This window comes from Microtus ochrogaster, linkage group LG7_11 (genome assembly GCF_000317375.1).
Source record: "Microtus ochrogaster isolate Prairie Vole_2 linkage group LG7_11, MicOch1.0, whole genome shotgun sequence".
Lineage (NCBI taxonomy): Eukaryota > Metazoa > Chordata > Mammalia > Rodentia > Cricetidae > Microtus > Microtus ochrogaster.
In genome coordinates, this window is record NC_022032.1 from 21000743 (window position 1) to 21028226 (window position 27484).

The following is a 27484-nucleotide window of genomic DNA, read 5'->3' on the forward strand; positions in this document are numbered from 1 at the left end:
TTACCTACTATCATCTGTCCACCTATCTATAATCTGTTTATTTACTTACCTATCATATCTATCTATCTATCTATCTATCTATCTATCTATCTATCTATCTATCTATCTATCTATCTATCATCTATCTACCTATCTATCTATAATCTGTTTATTTACTTACCTATCATGTCTGTCTATCTATCTATCTATCTATCTATCTATCTATCTATCTATCTATCTATCTATCTACTTACCTACCTATCATCTGTTTATTTGCCTACGTATCTATCGTCTGTCTGCTTGTCTGTCTCTACATGTATGTATATGTGTGTGAACACACCAGCATGTATGTAGAAGCCAGCGAACAACTTGCAGGAGCCAATCTCTCCTTCTCCCACATGGGTTCTGAGGAGCAAACTCAGGTTCTCAGTCTTCATGGCAATTGCCTTTACTCGCTGAGGCATTTCATCCACCATGGAGAGATTTCTTTTTTAAAGGATTATTCTGGCAACAGCAGGTCTCATCTTCCCTTTGACCTGAGGACCTACAGCTCTCTGATGCTGTCTTGTGCTTCAGCCCCATGGTTCTGTGTCTTGCTCTCCCAGTGCCCCTGTTCCCGCAGGAGGACCTCTGCTGCCGGCTGGGGGAATGAGAGCACAGAGCGGGCCCTGCCCAAGGCCCCCAGGCTCTTTGAGCATCAGTCTGGCCACTGTTTGTCTGTAGACAGTTTGGGTGTGGCTTTTGGGTCTCAGGTGATACAAAAAAGGGCTCTGGGTTCCACTAGTTAGTTTTTAAAATGCAGATGTGATCACACCACACACTTGCCTATACCCTACCCAGGTCCTTCATTATCTTTATTATCTTTGTATTGAAATCCTGGCGCTTGGTATTAAACACTCCGCTGCCCACTGCGTCCTCTCGTTCCCAGGGCATCCTTGCTCTTCTGAGTTCCGGCTGCTCTCACTACAAGGGGCTGCTTCACTGCAGGCCCCAGAGTAATGGGCCAAGAGATTAGAACTAAGTCCTAAGTCAAAATAATTTTTCCTCTTTTTGTTTTTTTGCCAGGCACTTACTACGTGGACGCAGACTGGCTCCTCCTCCTTCTTTCTTAGTGGTGCTGGGATTGCAGGCTGTTCCACCAAATGCTCCCTCCCTCTCTCAAACTTGCCCCTGGCATCTTCTCATATTTTAACATACCGACCTATGTCAGGCATGAGCAACACAATCTTTCAATTTTTTTTTTTTTTGAGATGTTATGTAGCCTTGACTGATCTGGAATTCACTGCCTAGACCAGGCTGTCCTGGGACTCACTGAACTCAGCCTGGATCTGTCTAGCAAGCCATGGGATCAAAGGTGTGCACCACCACGCCCAGCCTTTTTCAGCACCTTTGTGTCTTCAAGTGTCACGCAAATGGCAGAATCACAAAACACACGGAGATGATCATCTGAAATAGGAATGTGTTGGGATGGTTTGCTACAGCGTGTTGATCTGTGCCCTGGACCAATCGTCTGAAATAGGAATGTGTTGGGATGGTTTGCTACAGCGTGTTGATCTGTGACCTGGACCAATCGTCTGAAATAGGAATGTGTTGGGATGGTTTGCTACAGCGTGTTGATCTGTGACCGGGACCAATCGTCTGAAATAGGAATGTGTTGGGATGGTTTGCTACAGCGAGTTGATCTGTGATCTGGACCAAATGCTTTGTCTTGATGTGCGATCCTCAGTGCTAAACCTGTGACAGGCCCTGGTCTACTGGGATGCAGGCTCAGGTTCTCTTTCAGTGCGAGCTGACTTCATGACCTCTGCTTCTCCTGAGTCTCTGGGTCTGTCTCTCTGTCTCTCTCTGGGTCTGTCCTTCTGTTTCTGGGTTTGTCTCTCTGTCTCTGTCATTCTCTGTCTCTGTCTGCCTCTCCCCCGAGACAGAACGAACACACACAGAATAGTGGGTGGGTAAAAACAACTGTCCTCTGCTTGAGTGTCCCCTCCATCCATACTCTAGAGGTGGGGGCCTCCTAGATCTGTATCTGGGGTTCCTGTCCACTTGCTGGCTGCTTTCCGGGGCAGACTTTTCTGCCTTGCGGTTCAGGTATCTGCCTTTAAGCCCCCAGCTCTTAATTTTTATTTTATTTCATTGATTTTTTTTTTTTGACCTGGAGAGAAGGTTCAGTGGCTGTTCTTCTAGAGGACCCAGGACCAGGTTTGATCTCCCAACACCCTCATGGTGGCTCACAACCATCTGTAACTCCAGTTCCCAGGGATCCAACACCTTCTTCTGGCCTCATGTTTGTGGTGCACAGACGCATACGTAGGCAAAATACCCATATGCATAAAAATAAGATAAAATAATGTGAAGCAATAAAAATGTATTTATTTATTTACATGTGTGTGGAGTGGACACACCGCTGCATATTTATTAAATGTGTGTGCATGTGTGTACACACCATACACACCACTGTGTACTTGTGGCGAACAGAGGATGACTTTCAGGAGTTGGTTCTCTCCTTCCACCCATGGGACCTGGGAGAGAGGGAACTCAGGTCCTCAGACTTGGGAGTAGTGGCCTTTACCCACTGAGCCACGTGACCTTCTTCAAAGCTCTTCGTTTTTCTCTGGCCCTTGATTTAGTTGTTTGCCAAGATCTTTTCCTGCTCAAATGAGGACCCCACAGGGCCATGGCTCTTCTTGGTTGCCTTTTAGGGACTTAATTCTAGGCCAGACCACACTCATCAAACAACACTGCTTTCAAAGCTGTAAGAACTGAGTGTGGAAGGTGCAGAGAGACCAAACTGGTCCAGCTGACCTCCTAGCGGAGTCTTCCTGAGGCAGGGCATCCTTGCTTTAAACCCATCTGGGACAGAGAACTCACTGTCTCACAAACGGCCTGTGCTCATTACACTTTTAGAAAGGATGTTTCCATGTGATATCCATGTTCTCCCCATCAGTGGTTGCTGCTAGGACTGCCACCAACTTGCCAGTCTCCACAGAGAAGATTGAGTTCCATCTTCTCCATCTCTTGACAGGCCCGAGGCCCAGTGCCAGCCTTTCCTGGATCATGTGTCTCTATGTCCAACAAACTCAGGGCTTGCTTCATCACACTGAGGACATTGACCTAGTCCAAGGGATTCTGAAAATCTGCACATGGAAGGTAACTAGTGCTTGGGCTAGCTTAATGGTAGCATGCTTGCCTAGTGTATGTTTTGCCCTGGAACTGAGCCCAGCACTTGAGGAAAGAAAAAAAAAAAGTCACGTGTTGGCAAACCTAATTTTGAAGTGCTGGAAATGGAACCCAGGGCCCTCTGCTCTTAGTCAAGGACTCTGCCCTTGAGCTACACCTTCAGTCTGACGGCCTTAAAAAATTAGCTGAATGCAAAAAAAAAAAGAAAAAAAATTAGCATTCCCTCAAATTCTAAGGCTCCTGGATTTCGGAGCCCGTGTCCGTGTCATGAATGTCTTTCTCTGGTCCTAAACTGGCCTTGCTTTATTCTCCAGGAAGCACAGTGGTCTTCCTTCTCTGAGTTACAGTCACTCAGGCGGCGGCTCTGAGAGAGGGGCTGGGCCCTGCCAGACGTGCAACAGCGCCAGGAATCTGGGGCACGCGGCCTTTTGTGCTGGCCTGGGACCCAGTGTTCTTTGAGGGGTCATGCTTGCCTGAGGTATGCTCGCAAGGTGTGGCTTGAAGCAAAACAACGAGATAAAGCCTCAAAGGTCAGCCCCATCGTGGCTATTCTCATAGCAGACTTTTGCTCCTCTGCCTTTGCAACTGAAAGAGGAAGGGATGCTCAGCTCTGGGCGATAAACAGCACCAGGAGACACCAGGCTTTACCCAGTGTTTAATGGACGAGGATGGAACAAAGAGTAAAGAAGAGCTGGAGTTTCCCATAATGCCCCATTCCTCACTGAGTTTCTCTGGGCATCAACCCAGGTCCTTTTCATTTTAATTAATGTGGTGAACCAGGCTCTGACTTTCAAAGGAATCAGAGGAAATCTTCCTGCCAAGTCCTGAGGGAATCGCTGTGACACTCAGGAACACGGGCCTGTGTAGGTTAAGGAATGCTGAGGGAATAGATTATAGGGAAACAGTCTACCTTTCTTTACAAGGTCCTTGTTTTGTTGCATCCCTGAAATCTCAGATGCAGCCGTTACAATGAGGGCCTGTTGCAGAAAGAGCTGACCTTTTATCACCACTTAAAATCTAATTAATCCATACCGAAGCACAAAGATTTCTGTTGTACGTTAGGGTGAGGGGTCATAGAGGCCTCTTTGTTCGTCTTCAGACTTATACCCTCCAAGCGTTGGGGATAGAATTTTACCAAGCAAATTGGAAAGTAGCAGATCAAATCCTTATCAGAAAGCCTAACTCATAGTTTTTAACAGATTCCCCTACCCTTTACATGAAACATTATATTCAAGAGGAACAAAAACGTATTTCAGAGCGCCCAGAGAGTGAATGACCAAAGCTTATATTCCGGGTGGCATAGGATCAAGACCATCACAACACTGTCAACCGCCAAGGGCAGCAGATTCTATAGAGTGGCCGAGCTGCACCCTTTGCCCCAATGGCTTTCATCTTCAGAACGGCCATGCAATCTGCAGGGCTTTCTCTCTCACTGCTAGGATGGGTCCTGGCCATTATTACAACGTATCTGCCCCACTGGAAGAACCTCAACCTGGACCTGAACGAGATGGAAAACTGGACCATGGGGCTCTGGAAAGCCTGCGTCATCCAGGAGGAAGTAGGGAGGCAATGCAAGGACTTTGACTCCTTCCTGGCCTTGCCAGCTGAACTCCAGATCTCCAGGATCCTGATGTCTCTGTCGAATGGGCTGGGGCTGCTGGGGCTGCTGGGCTCTGGCTGTGGCCTGGACTGCTGGAGGCTCGGAGAGAGCCAGAAGGGTCTGAAGAGGCGGCTGCTCATCTTGGGAGGGTTCCTGCTCTGGACTTCGGGCGTGCTGGTCCTGGTTCCTGTCTCCTGGGTGGCCCACGTGACGGTTCAGGAGTTCTGGGATGAGACCCTGCCTGAGATTGTGCCCAGGTGGGAGTTTGGGGAGGCCCTTTTCCTTGGCTGGTTTGCTGGCTTCTGCCTGGTACTTGGAGGGTGCCTGCTCCACTGTGCAGCCTGCTGGAGCCCGGCTGCCCCCGCCTCGGGCCACTATGCAGTGGCAGGATTGCAAGACCACGGTTCGTATCTGGAAAACGGAACTGCACAGCCTCACGTGTAAGCCACCAGCGGGGCCTAGTCATGTCCTTTGTCACCGATGACAAAACGTCTCTGTTATGTAACTTAATTGTTCTGCTCACTTTTTTTTTTAAATAAATGTGCTAACTTTTTTCTTTTGGTCTATACTAGAGGCTGGCTTCTCATATCTGAGGAATGAAAGGAAGTTTATCTATAAGGAGATCATGATGGCAAACATTATTTAGCTATGTATGGAGGAAAAATGTTGATTTCCAGTGTGTGCCCAATACAGTCAGTCCAGTGCTTTGAGGTATTCGTTTGTGGGTAAGCTGTGTGGCTGTTTGCACGTGGAAACCATAATTTCTTTCTCCTTCCTAAAGAAAGTACTAACAATCTGCGGTCCTGTTGATGAGCAGAGCCGCAGGCTGTCAGCCGCCAAATGCCACCTCCCAGGTGATTCTGCTCTTGCTCAGATGTTCCCAGGAGCCTGCTGAACTCTGAGGACTTTAGGAAGCTGGAGTTCCCGGATGTTCTGGTTGGACCTCCAGAACACTGTGGGCTTTTACTATTTTTACGTGGTAGCCAAGCTCAGTCCTCATCTCTTTACTCAAAACCTTCAAGCTTAAAAAGGGGAAAACATATTTCCAGCAGGAGTTTTCTCTTGCTATCTAGCTTCTCTCAGTTCATCTGCCAGAATGAAAACTTGTGTGTTCAGTTCCAGACAGACATGGGGAGACGTAGTGAAATGGGAGCAGCCATGTTGACTTGGACCCAAAGGCCCTGTTGTCTCTCTTCCCTACATCCTAAGAAGGTAATTTCAGCAAAGAAACAAAAGACAGAAAGAAGAAAATTCCTCCAAATTCTCAGAGCCTGACAGCTATTTATGGCTTCTGCATGTGACTTAACACAAAGGCATGCAGAGAAGTGAGGGCCGGCATTGCTTCCTGCACTCTGCACTGTGTAGCCAAAGAATTCTCAAAACAGGCCTGATTTAAAGTCTAGAGGGATTCCTGATAAGATTGATTTATTTGGTTAAGAAATACTTCTCTCTGAACCTCTTTTTTTTTTTTTTTGCAAAGATGGTAACACCCAGTATTATCATAACACATGCACGGAAACTCTAACAGATGAAAATCTGACAGGTGTAATTAGCACAGCATAAAGCAGGAGGAGTTGAACCCGAACCTTCAATTAAGAGTTTTTGTTTTTTTTTTTTTTTTACATTTAGACTTAATTCTCCGACTTGTTAGGAGCGTTGGGAATGTGAAAGCCAGGTAAACCTTCACAATGAAAGGATTAGCACAACTTGACCTCAGAGGCTCCCTGACAAAGTGTTCTGCACAAACTTCAGCCCACAGGACACAAACACAGCCCCGGGCCACACCTTAGCATTGCTGGTTCATAGCAGTGTTTCCCTGTCCTCTTCTGAAACCTTTTCAACATGGACTCAAACAATAGTAGACCTGGCAAGCGTCCTCCTATACACACAATGCAAAACTATGTCTAAGCTCTGCAAGAGCTAAGTGTCACAGTTTTTTTACAGCAAGTGCGGGGCAGGAGTCAGGCTGGCTCAGGCTCGCAGGACGTTCTAATGGGCTTGGTTTTCCGGAAAGCCACGCAGTCCGCTGCACTTCTGCTAGCCCTGCTGGGATGGGTTTTAGCCTGCCTCACCAACTACTTGCCCCACTGGAAGAACCTCAACCTGGACCTGAACGAGATGGAAAACTGGACCATGGGGCTCTGGAAAGCCTGCGTCATCCAGGAGGAAGTGGGGAGGCAATGCAAGGACTTTGACTCCTTCCTGGCCTTGCCAGCTGAACTCCAGATCTCCAGGATCCTGATGTCTCTGTCGAATGGGCTGGGGCTGCTGGGGCTGCTGGGCTCTGGCTGTGGCCTGGACTGCTGGAGGCTCGGAGAGAGCCAGAAGGGTCTGAAGAGGCGGCTGCTCATCTTGGGAGGGTTCCTGCTCTGGACTTCGGGCGTGCTGGTCCTGGTTCCTGTCTCCTGGGTGGCCCACGTGACGGTTCAGGAGTTCTGGGATGAGACCCTGCCTGAGATTGTGCCCAGGTGGGAGTTTGGGGAGGCCCTTTTCCTTGGCTGGTTTGCTGGCTTCTGCCTGGTGCTGGGAGGGTGGTTGCTCCACTGTGCAGCCTGCTGGAGCCCGGCTGCCCCCGCCTCGGGCCACTATGCAGTGGCAGGATTGCAAGACCACTGTCAGCAGCTGGAGCTGAAACACGCCAGCTCAGAAATCTAAGCCAGATGGATCAGTGGCCTTTCTACTCTTCAGCAGGTGCTCGCTCCAGCCGGACTTGGTAGGATCTCCTGCTAAAATCACCCCTACTCAGTGTGATTTTGAGTTCCCGAAATGCATACTTCCTTTCTGTGATTATTAACTTCTAAATACAATTTTCTTTCTACAATTGCGTATTTTCTATTTGGAGCCAGATGAATCTGGGTATTTTGAAGTAATCAGCCATTAGTGAGCTTTAGAACTTTGTCAGCCTTTAAAATAGGCTGTGATTGCACACACACAGGGAGTGGGGAAACCAAACCTCATAGGAGCGCTTTTGTGAAAGGGTCGTTCACGTGGAGAGGAGTCTTGTGGGAAACAGACGTCATGTTGACCGTGTACTTTCGCGTATCTAAAGTAACTTAGGAGACTAAGATCTCAGTAGATGCTTATTTAAAATACATGACAACTGAGGACAATAAAAGCAGCAACAACAAGAACAAAACACTTGCTTGGTCCTGACTCAATGGGACACCCCCTTTCCAGAGACCTTTCTCTAGAGAGTTCTTCCCACGTCAGAAAAACATCCATGCCTGCCTCTAAACAGAGCGGTTCTCGTGGATTCTGGGAACTCAGGTAGAATGTGCCACGCAAAAGTGCACCTCCTTCTGCCCCCGTGTGGTGGGGTGGAATGTCCTGCCTGCTTTGGCTCTGTGGCAGAGGTCGGGACTGGCGTGTGTGGGTGGGCACAGTGCCTCCTGGGACGGCTGCCTCCTTTGGAAGAACGCTGCCAGCTCGGGTAGGGTAGCCGGGGCTCACAGACTAATCAGCCCTTGTTTCCCTGGAGAAACGAAAATATCCCATCTCGTTTATCCTTGAGATCTACAGTCTAATCAAGAACTGTTCATGACAAATTTTTGGCCTGAGGAATTCTTCATGGAACATTTTATATTTGCTTGGTACATGGTTCAAGTAGATTCTTGTATTTGTGCCAATCAGGGAAATGAGCTGAACAATAAGCAACGCTGAAATACAGTATTAGGAAATATGTATCCTTGTTTTTTTTAAAAAAATTACTGAGTGTGTTTTCATAAACACATGGAAAGTGCAGCAGGGGAAGACAGTCCGTGTGCGGTATTTGAACACTTTAACACACAGCTCCAATGAGAAGAGAAACATGTGCAGGGTTCAACCTGATTACACAGTTCGTTCAGTCCTGAGCTTCTCATAGGTAATATAATATAAATTCATAGTAAAATTTTTAAAAAAGTATTTAATTTGTATGCTACAGAGACTCAGCTAAACTTTGTTCATTTGGCAAGTAATACTCTTTTTGTATCTGTAACACTTAAAAGTCTGGTATATAGAACTGTAATAATATACTGATAATCCAAACTTGAGAGCTAAATATTAAATTCTTTTTGTCCTGTCCAGAATAAAATTCTACCTTTAAAAATATTTTTTAATAACATTAAAATTTTTATTTTCCCATATGGTTTTGTGATTGAGTTAGTAAGATGATTTTGAATCGTGGGTTAATACAAATGCGGCGGCCCACGTCAAGCTGCGTGTAACCCACAATACTACTGCTGACTCTTAGTGTGGGGGAGGATTCTACTAGAATAAGTTCTTCTCTCATGTTAGAAACGAGCATGTTCTGTAAAATCAAACCAAAGCCCCCCAGTCACAACTATGAGCTACCAGCCTGAGACATACTTTATTCTTTAGTACTCGTCTGAGACTTTTTGTAATACAAAAAGTTAGCAATAAAACTGATGAAGATCATAAAGCTGTAACACTCCAACATAGCCTCTTGTAAGCTCAACATTTAAGATGGCCAGAACCGAACTATATATTAAACAGAACATAAATAAGACCGTAAATAAATAAATGAAAATCAAATCATACGGTACAACTACACAAAATTCTACGGACAGGTCCGTGGGCCAAACTCTGCTGCCGAAGACAGCTGACCTTTATTTAGCACTGTATTAAATAAACCTCTGCTGTTCACAGTTGACCTGGATGGGGGGGGCACTCCAGCTCCCTCCAGTCACCTACAGGGCAAACGGGACTGTAGGTGCCACTAGGCTGTTTTCTGTTCCAAGTGCTGTCACGTCCAGTTACATCTTCTAAGTTGGGTGTAAGCTGTGGAACACTTAGGGGAGAAACGACTGGAGTTTTCGGTGCGGCAACGGATAACTGAAGCTCTGGCTGAGTATACATTTTGATTCTGATAGGATGACCTTTCTGAAATCTGCATAGATTCAGGAAAATAAAAGTTCTTACTAATGGGGATTCCGGCAGAACATAATTCTTTTTAAAACAGATTTTTTTCTTGCCTAACTTTCTTTTTAAAATTCTTATAAAATTATTTTGCATTAAAAAATAAAAATAATTTAGCTTGCTATATAAGATGGCTCACCAAAACCCGGCTTCTTCCAGTATGACAGACTAAATAAGTATGGTTTAGATCACCTAAAACCTATGTATTTTAGCACTTTATGCTGAGTCTTTTTCTTTCCTCTCCCTTCCTTCCTTTTTCTTTTTTAAAAAAAGAAGTGCCCTGTTCTGGTTAAAACCTAACCAGGAGAATAGGATACTTTGACCAATTTCTATCTTGTTTGTTCCCCCCAAATATATATATGTTTAAGTGACCCAGTCCACACTCTCAGTACCCTCAGGCACACCTTGTGTTTTTGCGTCCGACTGCTATGACTCACTGAGAGACTCCCCTAAAGATGACAGCAGCAAAATAGTTCCTAGTAAGCCTAGAAACCTGTGGACTAACTGTTCTTTGGCCAGCTTGATCTCATTAAGATGCGCCCCATCCTCCGACCTCACCTACTGAACATGGGTATGTCCCCTCCACACCGCGTGTGCTGTGGGTGTGTCCCCTCTGCTCAGCCTACGCTGTCATTAGAACCCAGGGCCACCTCATGCTTCTCTGTGGCATTGCCTTTATCCCTAGGACTGGTACAGGCCAGAAAGACAGCTCTGCAGGTTCAGATTGCGTTAGAAGCAGAGGCCACATAAGCATCAGTTGCGTTTCCTTGGTGTGTTTTTCGGGAGCTGGCGCCCCCTCCCCTTTCTGTCCCAACCACAGCTCTCTACAGTGGGACTATACCTTGGCTTTTCATGTTCTTGTATTCAGCATTTCACATGTTTTGTTTTCTCCAGACAAGTTTAGGAGGGCAGAAAGAAATGTCTTGTGGAAATGAGAGGGCCAGATCCAGCTGACGGAAGGATGCGCCTGTTTCGGGTGGACGCAGGGTGATGCTTGCTTGCGAGCACCTTCAGTGGGGAAGTGTGGCTTTCTAGCTCAGGACTCTGGTTTGGTGGGAGCAGCTTCTCAGCTCCTGTGCAGCTGCCCCCTGCAGTGGGCTCAGCAGGCATGCACTGGGCACCTGCGGCCTCTGTTCCACTTTGCACAGTGAAGCCCAGGGGTCGCACATACACACTGAGCCACACGTGGGGACCAGATCACCCCGTTTCCGTCCTGTGAATTCTTTTTCCTTCGCAAAGCATGTAAGAGTTACATTCAAAGGAGCTTAGAGACTAACCTGATGAAACTGGTGAGAAACGCAAGTTCTTCAAGATTGACAGTTAGGTTACAGGCAACAAAAGCCCCGCCCCCCAACAAAAATAAAAACAACAAACAGCAAATGTTCAGTCTTTGACCCTCCCTTGGAAAGAGAGCAGGTGGGGCGTAACGCCCAGCCGCAGGGTCACACGTCATCAGCTGGCAGGGACGGAATGTTGATCTTCGCTCGCGTGAAGTAGGCTATCTTCTCCCTGGAGGGAGAGAGGGAGAGGACCAGTCAGCATCATCCTGGGAATTCTAGAGCCCCAGGGCTGTCTCCACAATCCCAGAAACCACACTTAAAATCACGAGAGCCTTCATTTTTAATCATTGTTTATAGCCATTTTTATTTGGTGTTTGTGTAAGGGGTGCAATGCCATGGTGAAGTCAGAGGAAACTCCTACCACTTGTGGGGGTCAGTCCCCTCCTTCTCCGTGGGCCCTGGTGTTGAACTCAGACCACCAAGCGTGGTGACAAGTGCCTCTCCCCACCGAGCCAGCGTCCCAGGCTGCATCTTCCTTGCTTTAAGGGTGGGTGGCACATTCAGTCCCTCTGGCTCCAAGTTCCCTACACACTAAGTCACTGTGTTCCCAGAGGGTTCCCAACTGAAGAGCATCTGTAATCCATCAGGGGTGTGGGGCTGTGTTCGGATATTTCTAAGGTTAGAGAAGCTTCCAAAGGGCCAAAACGCTGAACTGAAATTCCCAGAGTCCTTACAGAATCCGTGATACCAAGAAGTTTGTCAGAACAAACTCATGTGAAGGAAGGCAGGGACGGGGACACTGGAAGAGACACATGAGGCACTGTTCATGTTTTCCTCAAATGCTCTCCATATTATTATTTTAATTTGTTCATTACTTTTATTTACGTGTGTGTGGAGGGTAGAGGACACCCTGTGGCGTTGGTTATCTCCTATTATGTAGGTCCTAGGGATCGAACTCGTGTTGCCTGCCTGGGGACAGAGAGAGGAGGGAAGGAGAGTCTGTATAGGTGAACACGTCACAGTGCACGTACGGAGGTCAGAGGACATGCATGGGAACTGGCTCTCTCCTTCCACCATGTGGGTTCTAGGCAGGCACTGCACTCAGGCCATCAGGCTTGGCCGCAAGCACCTTTGCCCACTGGACCATCTCGCTGGCCCAAGCTTAGAAGCTCTGTGAGGATTTCTCTATACAAACCCTAAGTCAAAACTAAGATGAACATAAAACAAGTAGAGAAAGCTTTTCCTGCGATCCTCCTATACTTGACCAAGCGGCACGGTCTCTGAGGCCCCCCCCCATGTCACATGATCTGGGGACATTTTAATTCTCTTCTCTTATGTCTCGGTGTCCAACAGTCTGTCCTTTCTGGTCCTTCAGCCCCAGGACTACACTCTGAGCCCCTTCCAGCTCTTGACTGCTCCTTTCACTTTTGCCAGTGTCCAGCAGGTGTCCTCTCTTGGTCACCCACTTTCTGGGTGTGTCGCCTGTTTCTACCGTGGGAACTCTCTCCGTGTGACCCTTAACCCCTCCAGAGCTTGATTTCTGACTGTCCACTGGGTGGAGTTACCTGGCTGGCAGACAGCATGGTTCACCCAGGCTACGCAAAGCAGGAAGCAGGAAGTCCTCACTGTGAACACTCTCCTCTCCCCTGCTCTGTGCCTCAGTCTCCCCTCCGTGCCTCCACTGCCTGCCCCAGCAGGATCCCCACCGTGACTTTTGTTCTCAGAGACCTGGCTTCCTCAGTACTCAAAGCCACACCTGAAATCCTTCTGTGTGGTGTTCAGGCCCTGTGGAGTCTGACAAGCTCGCCTGGGACAGCTCTGTCTGTGCCGTTCCTCTCAGCCACCACAGCCAGTGCCTCAAGACCTGGTGGAACCCTTCCACAGTGGACTCCAATGGTGCCCTCCTTGAGCTGACCTGTAGAGCCCGCATATCTGGCCTACACAGACTGGAGTTCTCCCCAGATTCTCTCATGGTCCAGATTCATCCACACGACATGAAACCGCTCTGCATGGCCCTGCAGGGGCTGTGGACCTCGGTCCTGTCAGACTGGGGACCCCGTAGGAGCAGGAAGCATGTGTTCTGTTGCTGTAGTGTGCGGGTCAGCAAAGTGCAAGGTGTGTCTGCGGGTGTGCGTGTGTGTGTGTGTGTGTGTGTGTGTGTGAGAGAGAGAGAGAGAGAGAGAGAGAGAGAGAGAGAGAGAGAGAGAATGGTACCCAAGGAATGGCCAGAAAATGAGCGAACAAAATCCCCCAAAGATCCATGGCTTTTGTGTATTTTTCTATATCCTGGGTGAAGCTTTCTCAATGAGATGAACTCATGACAATCAGAGGTTCTGGGTTGCTGGGGAGACAGGATCAGTGGGTGTCACCTCAGCGTGGAGTGCATGTACAACTATATTAATACCAGGGACAGACACAGTGGCAAGGGTCACTTAGTCCTGAGGTGAATTCTTGTGCAATCACGGCGCAGGAGGGGGACGTCACAGAAGGAGCTGGTGAGGGGAAGCCACTTACCTGAAGGACTGCACCTGCCGAGGCACCTTCCGGCTCTGCTCCCGCAGCCGGCACACATCCTTGGACGCCTGTCTCATCAGTTTCTCTGCATTCAGGTCTTGCTTCTGCTCTTCTTTCGTCTGCTCAGCCTGGCAGAGGAAATAACAGTGGGGCAACAGATAAGAGCTTGATTAGAAACCCGGAGACGCGCCTTACAAGGCTCAGCTGGAGGCCAAGGCTCACAGCCAAGGGTGGCTTTTGTTGGGCAGTGGGGGACAACAGCCACTTGCTAGGCTCCTGCTAATCTAGGTGATGCAATAACCACGCTTAAAATTTTTACATCAGGCAAACCTGAGGACTCACAAAATCAAAAAATAAAACAAATAACGATGAAAACGGCAAACAACAAAAACCTAAAGCTGAAAACCACTAGCATTGAATCGGTAATATTTCGGTAAATACACTCACAAACTCTCTCCTCCCCAGTCCCGTTTCCCTGTGTCAGTCAGCTAAAGAGCTTCCCAAGGGCACCTGACTACTAAGCAATGGCGCATGTAAGTACGGGACTCCAAGTCCCGCACACAGGGACACACCGCGTGACCTGCTGCAGGCTAAGGGATAGAAGGACCACCATCTGTTCTCACATCCCTTTAGTCCCTTCTGGCACCAAGTTCTCACTGCTGACTAAGGCTTTACTACAATTCACTCTGTGTTACTGTTAATGTTGCATTAGACACTCACACACTTAGATATTTTAATACAAATAGACCAATAATATTGCTCACTAATGGCTGCTTCCTCATTTCCTCCATGTGGTCACCTAATAAGCAGAAACGTATGCTTTGGTAGGTCGCCTTTGGTAGGGATATTCTGTGTTAGCAGTAGTGAAGATGGCGGACCCTGGGGCTGACTGTCTGATGTCAAATTCCCTTTTGAGCACTTCCTAGCTCTGAGTCTGAGGCAGGGGCTTGGCTAGTCCTTAGGCCATAGTTTCTTTGGGGTAAGTACTCCAAAGGGTTAGGAGTTTAAAGGAGCTAACCCGCGGAAATCGCTCAGCGTCTGAGTTGGCACCAGTAAGCCTCCTGTCTCAGTGTGAGTCACTCCGTCGTAGGCTACAGTCATTAGAGGGGGGAGGGGAGGGTTGTGAACAAAACAGATACAGTTCAATGAATGAGAAAAACAGGAGTAGAGAGTGTATTAATTATAAAAATTAAAAACAATGTTAATGTTTTCTTGGGTTAACTTTTTTTTCAACTTAACATTAAAAAACATTTTAAGAGAGAGGCACAGTGGCTTGGAAAGCTAACTAGGAAGACTGTAAATTTGGGATAGCCTGAGCTACACAGAGGGCTCCAGAAAAGCCTGGCGTACATAGAGACTGTGTTTCAAGAGCAAACCGACGAGTGAATCAGTGCATAAGAGAAGCCAGATGAGGGAGCGCGTGCCTATAATTCAAAGTACTCCGAAGGTTGAGGCAGGAGAATTGTCATCAGTTTAAGGCCAGCCTGAGCTATACCTAAAGTTCACCCCACCAAAACACAAACAAACAAACAAACCCAACCAGCAATAATCCCCAACACCAGCAAGAAGACAAACAAGGGGAAAACATGGAAAGAGAAAAATAAATTAGGGGTGCTTTTAGTTGGTAACGGAACTGAACAGAAGGGGTTCCCATGATGCTCCACCCCAGCACAGCGCACACACCGCCTCTCCTCCTGGCTTTTCACCCGTGTGCTGAGGAGCCAAGGGCAGCGGTCAGGTTTGGAGCATTAAACTCGCGGAGCCACAACTCAGCCTGTCGCTCACTTTCTCTTTTAACTTTGAGTCTGCATGTATTGTTCCTGACCAAATACAGCTGCGTCTACAGGTACCAGGAGAGCTGACGGGCAGTGGCCAGTAACAGAGCAGAACGGTCACTAAAACACCCGGAGCTACCAGCCCTTCATCCCTGCAGTTTTCTCTTTAACGTTTCTAGCTTACTAAAGGCAACTGAGACCACGTAGGTGACTGCGGACAAGGAAGGCTACAGTATGTGAGACAGGTTTGGCTATTTTATTTTCCCCTGGAAGCTGTTTTAAGAGGAGGAATCCATGGGCAACCGTTGGTGCCCTTCCAGGGTAACTTCCTCCCAGTCTCCCTGGGGCCTGCGGAAGTGGAGCAGATCGGGCAGTGCCTGGGGGAGCTGCCAGGGTCACACCAGCTGACAGCTGAGAGTGTAGCCGTGACTACCCTGCTCACACTGCAGTTCATTTGGCTTCTTTTGGTCCCTTTCTGGACCACCAGCCACGTTCCCCTCCTCATGGAATCTCCTCAAGGCCTTGGCCTGCCTTGCCTTTCCTTAACAGTTCCATTTTGGGACTTGCTTTCTGCTTCCTCCACACAATGAGAGCCCCAGCACTTCCAAGAAGAACAAGACATAACAGAATATTAATATATTCAGCAATTTTTTTCAGTATAGCCTTAACTTTCAAAAGTATTAGCAGCATATATATCACTTGAAATTAAAACAAGCAAACAACAACAAAATCCTCTCGCACCCTGGCACTTTCTATGTGGTAGGCTCCAGAAGATGACTCGCCTTCCGCTTACGTGGAAAGACCTGGCCTGCAGCAAGGCCCAGCGGCTCACTCACAGCCACGTCAAGCCTGACAGAACAAGGAACACAGCATCTAAGTTTACAGTCCTCGGCTCCTCACTCAGCTTCCTAAGGGGAAGCACAATCCACGGGCATGAACATTTGATTTTTATCGTAAGCTATAAAAGAGACTTTCTGCTGGAGGCTTACGGGGACGATCCTGAGAGCCTAAGGGGGGGGGGCAGGTCCAGGGTCGGCTGCTGGGGCTGCTGTTTCCCTAGGAGGCACATTCATATTTTCTATGGCAATTAGCAGGGTCACCTTTAGGCACTTTATGATGATCTGATGGAAATCACAGATGCCCAGCCTCGCAGGGAAACGGTGGCAATGAAAGGGCTGTGTGTGCGCGCACACATGCGTGTATGCATGTGTGTACAGGCTGCTGTGTGTGTGTGCCCACACGTGCGCATACACGCTTGACATCAGGATGCTAGGAACCCTTACGGCTGCTACTCCTGGAGCTTGTCCCCAAGTCGCCAAGCACAGGGTGGACTATGGGCATTCCTGCCACAGTCATGCCCACCCCCAAGGACCACCAACAGCCCCACCTGTCAGTTCTCATCATTCTGTTATTTAGTTCTTGAATTTTCTTAGACATTTGCCTAAATTATGGACATATAATGCTTAACACATTCAAAGAATCTTTTAAATCTCAGATCTGTCTGGACTGTTCTTTCCTCACCAGCATCTTGGCCACTTCTTGTTGCTGTAGCAACACCTAAGAGAACACCTGAAAGGTAAGAAGATTCTGATGGAAGCTCGACCCTGGTCCCTGGCGTCTACACACCCAAAGAGTCTGGGATGTTCTGATGGAAGCTCTACCCTGGCCCCTGGTGTCCATACACCCAAAGAGTCTGGAAAGTTCTGGTGAAAGTTCCGCCCCAAGTCCCCTCCCCCACCTCTTTTTCCAAACCCTGCCCCAGCTCTGTTGCGTCTGAACCCATGCACGGGGGCAGGAAATGGCTGTGGGGAGTGTGCAGGGGAGCACAGGCCTATCTGGAAACAAGGCCTTTCAAAGGCACCCATGTGACTCCCCTCTCCCAACTAGACCTCCACCTTCCAACAGCTCCTTCAGCTAGGAGTCCTCAGCTGAGGAGCTTAGTGTCCTTGTGGCTCAGCTGCTTCTCAACACCACCACCAGGTGGGACCCAGCGTATCAGTCCAAAAGACAAACTTGTTACGGAGGGTCCTTTTCTAGTGGACACTTCCAGGAATCACCTGTTGCTAGTCAGATCGCCACCCAAAGGGCCACATTAAAAGAATAATGTTCAGGCATGTGTAACATTCCAGCTGTATGGGAAGCCCTATTTAAATGTAGCAATGAATACAGATCGCTAAGCCAAAATATAAATCCTAACCCTGAGAATAAATCAGTATTATATTCAGGCAGACTCAGTAATATTTAGGTGGCACATTAAAAAAAAATCCCTCTTAAATATTTGATTTTTGCTAGGAGGGATGGTGCATGCCTATAGTGCCAGCGCTTGGGAGGCTGAGGCAGGGGGATTGCATGTTCTCTTTTTTGTTTTGTTTGTATTTTTGAGACAGGGTCTCATTATATGACCCTGGCAACCCTGGAATTCATTGTGTAGACCAGAACTCACAGAGATCCACCTGTCTCTACTTTCAGAGTCCTGGGATTAAGGACATTCTTAAAGATCAGCCTGAATTCAGTGAGGAGCTGTCTCAAAACAAAACCCCCAAAACGAAAACAAATCTCCACAATAACAACAATACAGCGCACGTGTGGTGCACACCTTTAATCCCATCGCCTCGTGATAGAAGCAGGTGAATCTATTTGAGGCCAGCCTGGTCTACACAGCAAGTTCCAGTCAGGGCAACCCACTGAGATGCCCCATTTCTTTATTCCATCACCTTATCTTATCTTTTAGACATGGTTTTAGGGTGAAGGCAAATGCATGCATACTATTAAAGTGAAATGCAATCTTTTTTTCCAGGAAGGAAAGGGAAAATTTAGAAACATTAAAATTAGCAGCGTATTTATAACTCCTGTGGCAAAGTGGACTCTCCCGAGCGCTGAAATGCGAACGCTGGGTACCATCTGCGGAAACGCCCAATGCCGCCATGTTCCCTTTCTGTCAGGAAACTACAGAGCTGCCTTGGGGTCGGGTGGACAACCACTACCACAGCAATATTTGGGCAGGAAGGACACTACAATAGTGGGGTGGCCATGCCCCAAGTCCTAGGAAAAGGATGGGAAGATGCCCATGTTGGGACCCTCCTCCAAGGTGCCCACCACCCTAAGCATACATCTGCACCAGCCCCTGCTGGGGTGACCCAGAACTCCATACCTGCTTCTCTGCTTGCTTCAGAAGCTTCTGGAATCTCTCATCCTCCAGCACGCCTGGGGGAAGGTCAGTCTCTCCCCGAGCTTTCAGTTCCTCCAGCTTCTGCCTTAAGTCCCTCAGGGCCTGCAGCTCATCGTTGAGGCGGCTCTGGCGGGTCAGCGAGGCCTGCAGGTCCAGCTCCAGGTCTAGAGATGTGCGCACAGGGCATTCCTGAGCAGTCCTCCTGAGGGAGGGCTGGCAGACGGCCTGTGGAGAGAGACACAACAGATGGCCCTTTCCTACCTCTGCCCTTCAGTTCGTGACAGGACACAGAACTGGCCATGTGGCTTGCTTTGGCCAAAGACAGGGCGGTGGAAGAGGTATCCCCTCTGGGGAGACGCTTGTCAAAGTGCTGTGAGATCTGTCATTTCTGCCTCCCAGTGGGGACACAACAGTGACCAGAGGTGGAAGCTCCTTCAGCCTGGGTCCCATGAGAGCAGCAGGGGCTACTATCTGGCCAGCCTGCCACTTTAGTAGCTGAGCATGCAATGAAGCTGAGCCATTGTAAACTACAGAGATCTCAAAAGTGGGTGCTAGGTATTCTGATGACCTGGGTTCTATCCCTGGAATCCACATGGTGGGCAGAGAAAACCAGCTCCTCAAAGTTGCCCATTGTCCCCACACAAATTAGGTGGTAACTTTACAAACAAACAAACAAACATAATTAAAGTGATTTTAAGTGGATAGCACAGTTCATGGTGAATGAAAAGCAAATGCATCACAAGACAGTTATGTAGTCTCTAGTTCAGGACACCCCTGCCGCTCGCTCCTTAGCTACCAAGGCTGTGAGTGTTGGTCAGAACGCAGTGGAGATGGCCTCTGTCCTACAGTCCAGATGTTTACATTCCAGCTCCTTCCCTGACTTCCTGCTGTGCAGTCTGCTCTCATAACTGTCTTCCCTAGGGCCAATCTATCCATTTATCAAGAAACCATTCCAAGTAGATAGGAGTAAATGCCTGCTGGCGGGTGAGTTACGGGGATAGTATTAGGGAAAGGGTGGTGTCTCTGGCCTTGATGAGGCTGCAGGCAGCGGTGAACTGTGAGTTTGTGTCTTACCCACCTCAAGAAGCCAGCTGAGAGAGGGAGGACTCGGGGACGAGTCAGACCCATTCAAGGAAGAGAACTTAAACTAGGCTGAAGAGGATAACGGAAGCTACCGGAGAATTTCTGCATGGATTCACATGGTGGGGATAGGAGCTGAGATTTGGAAGAATGGGGACCATGGTCTGGAGATGGGAGTCACCATGGTGGGCATGACACAGCGATGGGGGGGGGTGTCTTTTGGTGCCTCTTGGACTGACGCCTCACCCAAACTAGAATACTTGTTTTTCCTTTAGTCGTCCTGGGAATTGAACCTGGGACCTTGTAAGTGTAGGCATCCTACCAGTGAGCTACACCCCCAGTCCTCTTTCTATTTCGAGGCAGTTTTACTAGTTCCAGGTTGGTCCCAGACTCACTTTGTATGCTGTCTTTGAACTGTGATCTTCCTAGTTGGCCTCCCAAGGGCCTGGATTATATAAGGGCCTTGTTCTGCAGTGGGTCCCTCCAAGATTAAAGGGTTGCACTTTGGGGTATTCACACTGGGTCTGAGGGTTCCCTGTGAGGGACGAGTAGACATGTGTTCACACCTCCCAGGGACAGTGTCACATAACAGGCCTGCACCACCTGGCACAGCTTGGGATCTCATCACTAAATATCCTGGCTTCCGTAACATTGCTACTAGGTTTCCTGTATCCAACCCCTGCCTTTTCCACACACGCACAGCACCACGGAAAGAAAGAGCGAGCGAGATGTGTGGGTGCCCTGACCACATGACTTGCTTTCAATCAGATCCACCTGATGGCTCCTGGGTAAGCATGCTGGCACATGGGACAGATGACCCAAGCAAACGCTGGAGGTGGCAGCATTTGTCTCGTTCATACAAGACACTGACAGAATTGCTCGGACGCTCACAGGCCAGCGAGGCTAGAGCACAGTGAAGCAGCGGGAACAAGAGGGACCTTGTCTCAGCGAGGTGGAAGACAGGAGCCAACTCCCAATAGTTGCCTGATTTTCATATATACTGTGGTATGCATATGCCTGTTACACACACACATACACACACACACACACGCACGCACACACACACACACGTCAGCAAAGGTGCATGAAGCCTCCATGAGGACTAGTGTACAGTGGTGTACAGTGGTGTGTTGGTGATCGATGCTCAGCAGTGAGCTCTCTCTCACAGACGTGGGCAGCACTGACTCGCAGGCAAATTGGTTTACACTGTGTGTCCATTCCCTAGACCATTCTCAACACAGCTGCACCAGAGGCAGTGTGAGGAGGGCTCAGGACAGCACTGCCGAGGGTCCTCACACTGTGACAGCCACACAGGCAAATCTCTGCAGTGCTTTGTACAGTTTCCCTGCTGGGACCCTAAGTCAGAACTCCACCCTCACAGTTTACAAGCCAGCTACACCCCACATAAGCAACATTTCAGAACGTGCCTTTGTCTAGATCGAGGGGTTCTTAAGTTGATGAGTAACCCAGCTCTACTCAGGTCCTCAACATTTCTGGTTAAAATGCCCCAATGCTGCCATCCCCCAAAAGCAAGAGCTGCTTCGGAAGGCAGGTGAGTAGAAAGAAGTGAGAATCGTCCTAGCCATATTAACTTCCAATCCCTAAAAATAATTGTTTTTGCAGGTTATAAAATGTCTTCTGCTCCTCTCTCAGCCCCGCCTTACAACTTCCTGTCTCCTATCTGTCCTCAGTCCTCCAAAACCTCTATGGTTAACTAGCTAGTGGTTAGCTCTGCCCTCTGACTCAAAGCAAACTTAATTGTCAGAATGTGAACAAAATATCCCACAACACCCCTTGCCTTCCCAAACCCCGCACAAAGCACCCGTGTGCTACTCCTTTGTGGAATATCTGCTCCGTCAGGGAAGGTGCCAGGTTTACATTCTCCCACAATCAAGAGCTGGGCATGGTGGAGACGCTGAAATCCCCATTAGAAATGGTGGTTCAACTCACTGACACTGGGGGCTTAGTGACCACCTTCTCTTAAGACACTGCAAACCAGTCTCCAGCCTTAATCAGCACAGGTTCCAAACCAGGGACAAACACGTCCTCCCCGGCTCTGTAAGTGAGATCCAGGGCTTCTGTCGCCACCCCGAGAGCCGGGAGTGTGGGCACTCAACCCTTCTGGAAGTTATGGTCTTCAAGCCTGCCTCACGGAATACTCACCCTTTTAACCCGCAAACTGCGCCGTTCCGTGGAGTTTCTCACAAACAAAGATTTTTTGGCCAAGGTTGAGCTGTCACTGTCACTCCGATTTAACTGGGAACCAGAGATAAAAAGGAAAGGAGATAATTACAAAATAACCAACATCTAGTGGCAGTCAGAAGGGAGGTGGCTACAGAACAAAGCAGGGAGCGAGAGACAATGTGCACGACATCTTCTTTCCCTTTCACTTCTGTGCTGGGGATCAAACCCAGGGCCACTCTGGGGAACTGGTCAACCGCAGAGCCACGGCCACAGCCCAGGAGCTATACTCTTAAGAAAATCTTTCATAAATAATTTCTTCCCTATTCATTGGTTTTCTCAACTTTTTTTTTTTTAAAGATTTATTTATTTAGTATACCGTATTCTCAGTAGTCTCTGCATGTATGCCTGCAGGCCAGAAGAGGGCACCAGATCTCACTACAGGTGGCTGTGAGCCACCATGTGGTTGCTGGGAATTGAACTCAGGACCTTTGGAAGAACAAGCAGTGCTCTTAACCACTGAGCCATCTCTCCAAATATCCCCAAGAGCTGCCTTTTGGTAACAGTGTGTCAAAGTCTGGATGTAAAGGTTTTACGAGGTGGCAAGTTCTGTACTCGTAGCTAACCGTAGCTAACCGCGCTTTGTTTCTCTAAGGACAGCGCTAAGAGCCTGTGCTGTTGGAACACACTTGCTCACTCCTCCCCTGGCTCAGGCTTGGCTGAAGGTCACCTTATCAAGAAAGGCCACCCCAGCCCTGTGTTTACTCCAACCCCCTCTGCTCTTCTGTTTCCCACGGCATTGATTCCACCAATAGCAACTCAGCGGCTTCTTCAGCTGCTTGGTACTTATGCTCTGAGTCATTGACAAGAATCAAAGTTGTGCAAATGAGAAGGGGGCAGAGTTTCTAGGAAGGTGCTCAATAAAGATTTTATTGCCTGGATAAATTCATAATTTTAAAAGTATCTGCCTAGCTGTATGTGATATTAAAGCCGTTTACTATAGTTCACAATAATTCATCAAGTAGACTTTGAAGAAACTGACATCAATCTCAGACTATGAGTCTGATTCAGGGATGCAAGGTCTTAGAACATAATCTGTGTTGTAAAATCCAACTCACATTTTCTCTTCAGCATGATTAATACAGTTAGAAATGCATATGAAACATACAAAATACATTTCTTAAGTAATTTTATGTTTCTAAACATAGAAGATCAACAATTCTTAGCATCTAAATCCTTACACTTTAGTTCTTTGCCAAGTAAATTACATTAGAGCCAGCAAGACATTGTGTGTGTGTGTGTGGGGGGGAGAACAAACCCACTGAAAAGGACCCCCAGGGTATGATGTTCTACACCTGCTGTTTGTGGCCCTTAGTGTCTTCAGGCAGCGCCACCCCTTACCCTGCAGATGTACTGGCTCCGCTCGCCTGGGGAGAAGGTTTGTGAGCGTACTATCACGCTGCTTCTCACGAAGGGATGCTGTCGGGAGCTCAGGCCGCTGCGGTCTTTGGGGCGGACCGCCATATTGCTATCCACTGCTTCTTCGGTGTTCGTCTCCTTATCGACCTGCAATAAAAGCTGGAGATTCAGCAGGAGCGGGCAGGTGCGTGTCCTGTGCGTGCCGCTCTGCTAGGGCAGCGGTTGTCAGACTTCCTGGTGCTGCCACCCTTTCATACAGTGCCTTGTGTTGTGGGGACCCCAACCATAAAATTATTCCATTGCTACTTCATAACTACAATTTTGCTACTGTTAGGAATCGTAATGTAAATCTGTGATACCTGCAGGCTCTGTGATATGCGACCCCTGTGGCGGGGGTCATGGCCCATATAGGCTGAACCACTGTTCTGGGGAGTTGAGCAAACAGCTCAAGTTAAGCAGAGACTCTTCTAGCCCTGTGAGCAAGGCTGGCCCTCCAGACCACCTTGTTTCAGAAAGGAGAGAGGAGAGGGAGACGTTCCTAATGGAAATGTGAAGACTCCTACTTGGAAAGTAGGAGAGATGTATCATCTTTAAACACTGGTTCTCTTTTTCAGAACAAGGTATAACGATAAAAAATGATTAAAAATCCAATATAGTGGCTGGAGAGATGGCTCCACAGTTAAGAGCGCTGGCCGCTCTTGCAGGTTCAAGGCTCACTCTCCAGCATCCACATGGCAGCTCACAACTCCCTGCAATTCCAGTTCCTGTCCTAGTCCGTCTCCGGCCTTTGCGGGCACTGCATGCACACGGTGCACAGACAGATGCAGGCAATGCACCCATAAACATAAAATAATAAAATAAAAAACAGATGAAAACAACAGTAACATAAAATTGCAGACATGTGGAATTTGCAGTCATACTAACTGAATAACCACTGTTGTGGTGGTTTCAGTGCGTCTTTGGAAATCCAACAAAACCACAACAGAAGAAAAAGTGGAAGTGTCTCCCAACACCAACTCCACGAATAAGCAGTTATCTGTCTTTTATTTTTAGTGAGTCTTCACTCTTGCGTCTTGGACACGACACATCCCCATTCTGGACATCTGGATTGTAGCAGAAAATGCAGGCATACCCACCAGTCAGCCTACCTGGCACACTGCACTTGAGTAGCCTGTAGCTAACACGTGACATGTCTGCACTCTCCATGTCTCCTTTAATATGTGACTTTCCCCGTAGAGACCCTGGTTGTTTAAGCGCTCAATGTGCTAACCAAACACAGTCAACAGGCTCCACTATCTAAGTGGTTGCCCATGCAAATACAGCAGATGCTGGTCCCTGAAACCGGCTCCAGAGAGATTTATCTCCACGCCCTTTGCTGACATGCAGTCTCTGCATCTTGTTGGGGGATTGCCCTGGTAATGACGGCACTTGATATATTTCTTACCCAAGGGATCAAGTTGCCTGTTTCATAATCATGAATCCAAAAAAAATAAATAAATAGAAGAAAGAAAGAAAAGGTTCCCTGGAACTCTCAGGTAGGCTCAGTGTACAGAGGTGTGGCTCTTTTTAAAAGGCCCTGCTGTATAGCTGAGCATTTGAGCAGTTGGCACCTGGTACAAATGCCTGCCTCCGGCCTCAGGCGGACACAACATTCCAGTGTTAGGGCAAGTAAATGTGATTGTGGGCTGGTACTGCTGGCATGAGGCCAGGCTCTCACGGAATAAAGAGGGTGGAGCCAGCTGCTAGCATGCCATACGCTAAGCAGTCAGGCGGTAGGAGCCTAGCAGTTTAAGATTTGGCTTGAGAAGGCTGCAGAGGCACAAAAGTCAGGTACAGTGTGTTTAATAGGTTTAGGTGCTTTAAAAAAATAAAGAAAATGGGTATAGACATTTATAAATAGTTTAAAATAATAAAGTCTTTAAATAAAATTAAAGTAATATAAAAAGAATAAGACAGGTAAAGATGGAAAATGCACACGGCTTCTGGATCCTGTTGGATCCAGATGAGCGAATGGCAGCTGCTGAGAAACGTTGGATTATGGATGGGGATGCTGAACTAAACCAGCCTATACACTGGTTTAGAAATACGCTGGTTTCAAAATGGAAGCCAGGAAATGTGTTGCATTTGGGGAGAGGTTATGCCTTTGCTTCAACAGGAAACAAAAAGTTACGGTTCTCTTCAAAATTAATGAAGATCATATTTGGATGGAGGAGACCTCCTGAAAATCCTGGCTACCAACTTGAAGAGAGAAACCAAGGAAGACTACAGGACAGGTGTCGTATATGCCGATCCCCCTGCTATGGGAGCAGCTCTGGGACTGGGTGAGCCACGATAAATCTGGCTAGAGTCCTCCTGACTGATCAGTACAGCCATCCTTTCAAACAGATCCATTTTACCTGCTCCAACATCACACAGTCATCTTTAGCTGACTGTGCACCGCCCACACATGATCCATCTTACCTGCTGCAACAACACACAGTCATCTTTAGCTGACTTGTGCACCGCCCACACATGCCAGACTTGTGTTGATGCAGAAATATGTTGCTTTTAAAAGTTTGTTTTCAGAAAAACAAAAACAAACAACCAAAAAAAAAAAAAAAAAAAGGACCAGACACCAACAAAAACAAGCAGTCCAGGTGTTCCAGCCTCAAAATGCCTCTGTTGCGGTCTCCTCAAAATTTGGCATCCAGAACAACTCCAAACCTGCTAGCTGAGATGGTCCAGCATCACAGACTACTCCAGCCAGGACTGAAGGAAAGTCTCTGCACTTGTCTTATTACACAGAACCTAGACAACAGATGCAGCTATCTCTCCCAGGACTTGACCGTCATCTCAATTTTCTCAGGGTTCCCTAGAGATGCTGCCCCCTTCCCCCAATCCCAGACAACAGGAAGCATTCTAGAGAATACAACTCCCATATTCCCACAAGGTGGGATGGGTGGTTTTTAGACATTCAATGGATTATGGATGTCTGTCATCATTTAGGGGGGCTGGTTACAAGTTGTTGATCATGGTCAGAAAAAAAGGCAGAGAAAGGAGATTAGATTCAGGTATCTTTCTGAAGGGAAAAGCGGGAGATGCAGAATGATGGGATAAGTGGCTGGACTGTTGAGTCTACTTTTGAATAACCACTGGTCTCAAATATGTTACATTGCTATGAATTTTTATATATTGATTCAAGTTTAAGGTTATTTTTGTTATACTGTATATGTATTTCTACTCTTATTTAAGGTATTTTACCTATGCAGTTCATTTAAAAATGTAATATAAAGTTCTATTCCTTAAAAGTTATTACTATAAATCATTCAGGATAATTGAGAAATCCAGGTTAGTCATCTATAACGGTCAAATTTGTGGCCAGATTAGGTATGTTTTCAAGGTCATACAGAAATATATTTTAGATGGATAGATGGTCTTCAAACACTTCAAAGACCTACAGAATATGGCATTTAGAACATTTTCATAACATAAGGCTTCTCATGACAGTGAGACATGTCTGCTTCTGGCAGCATCAATTTACTTCAAAAAAAGATGATGAGGATCACAGAGCCGTCATATAGAGTTTGCTTTCAATGTGGCAAAGCTAGAAACTGCCCTTGCCTTGACTATTGGCAGTATACTGTGCAAACTGGACAAGCAGGGCACAAAAGAAAGTGACCACTGAATTTTGCCAAGACAAGGTAGGATGGTCCTCCAAAATTCCAGCTTTATAGAAAATTCTGTCAGATATGCTAGACCTGTAGGTTGAAGATGGAGCCACCATGTTGCAAAGGAACCCTGGGTGGCTGTCCAGGCAGCGGCTGCCTCTGCCATTTCTACAGTTTCGGAAACTGTTTGCTTCCTGATTATTCAGGTAATATTACGCCCTTCTCAGGTCTCTGATGGGGTTGAAAATGAGGTAGTTATAGTTATAGTTTTCCTTGTTACCGAATTCACAAAAGATACAAAGTGTATAAGGTTCAGAGACATAAAAGCTTAAATTGTTTATCTATGAAAATGATTTGAGGTCTAAAAAGATAGTGTTAGAATGGTAATATAAGTTATGATAAAAATGGTTTGGTACAAAACTTTAAATTCAGCAAGATAAGATAGATAATATAGTTTTTTCTCCAAATATGCCAAATAAAAATAAATTGGACATTATGAAAGTAATTTAACTGATAATTGTTCTTATTGTATATAGTTTTATTATGTTAGAGTTAAAACCTTTCCTTTTAATTTAAATAAAATGGGGAAATGGAACTGAGTGATGGTGGTGCACGCCTTTAATGCCAGCATTCAGAAGGCAGAGGCAGGTGGATCTCTATGAGTTCGAGACCAGCCTGGTCTACAGAGCTAGTTCCAGAACAGACTCCAACACTACAGAGAAACTTTTTCTCAAAAAAAAAAAAAA

General features: G+C 47.3%; 3 protein-coding genes across 3 annotated transcripts in view; 2 read left to right on the forward strand and 1 right to left on the reverse strand.

Moving 5' to 3' along the window:
• The first annotated feature begins 4537 nt into the window (after positions 1-4537).
• Cldn24 (claudin 24) lies at positions 4538-5200 on the forward strand. The gene has a single exon (XM_005362597.1). The coding sequence runs from the start codon at positions 4538-4540 to the stop codon at positions 5198-5200; it is 663 nt and encodes a 220-aa protein (XP_005362654.1).
• Positions 5201-6331: 1131 nt separating this feature from the next.
• On the forward strand, positions 6332-8223 carry LOC101989120 (claudin-22). Its single transcript, XM_005362598.3, has one exon. It carries the CDS (start codon positions 6749-6751, stop codon positions 7409-7411), a length of 663 nt encoding a protein of 220 aa, XP_005362655.1. The 5' UTR covers positions 6332-6748; the 3' UTR covers positions 7412-8223.
• Positions 8224-8301: 78 nt separating this feature from the next.
• Wwc2 (WW and C2 domain containing 2) overlaps positions 8302-27484 on the reverse strand; it is a 164935-nt gene continuing 145752 nt past the window's right edge. The window contains exons 19-23 of the mRNA XM_005362599.3: positions 23074-23238; positions 21655-21747; positions 18394-18636; positions 13468-13595; positions 8302-11182 (exon numbers count right to left, since the gene is read on the reverse strand). Coding sequence (XP_005362656.1) covers positions 11116-11182; positions 13468-13595; positions 18394-18636; positions 21655-21747; positions 23074-23238 — 696 coding nt within the window. The 3' untranslated portion in view covers positions 8302-11115. The remainder of the gene's footprint in view (positions 11183-13467; positions 13596-18393; positions 18637-21654; positions 21748-23073; positions 23239-27484) is intronic.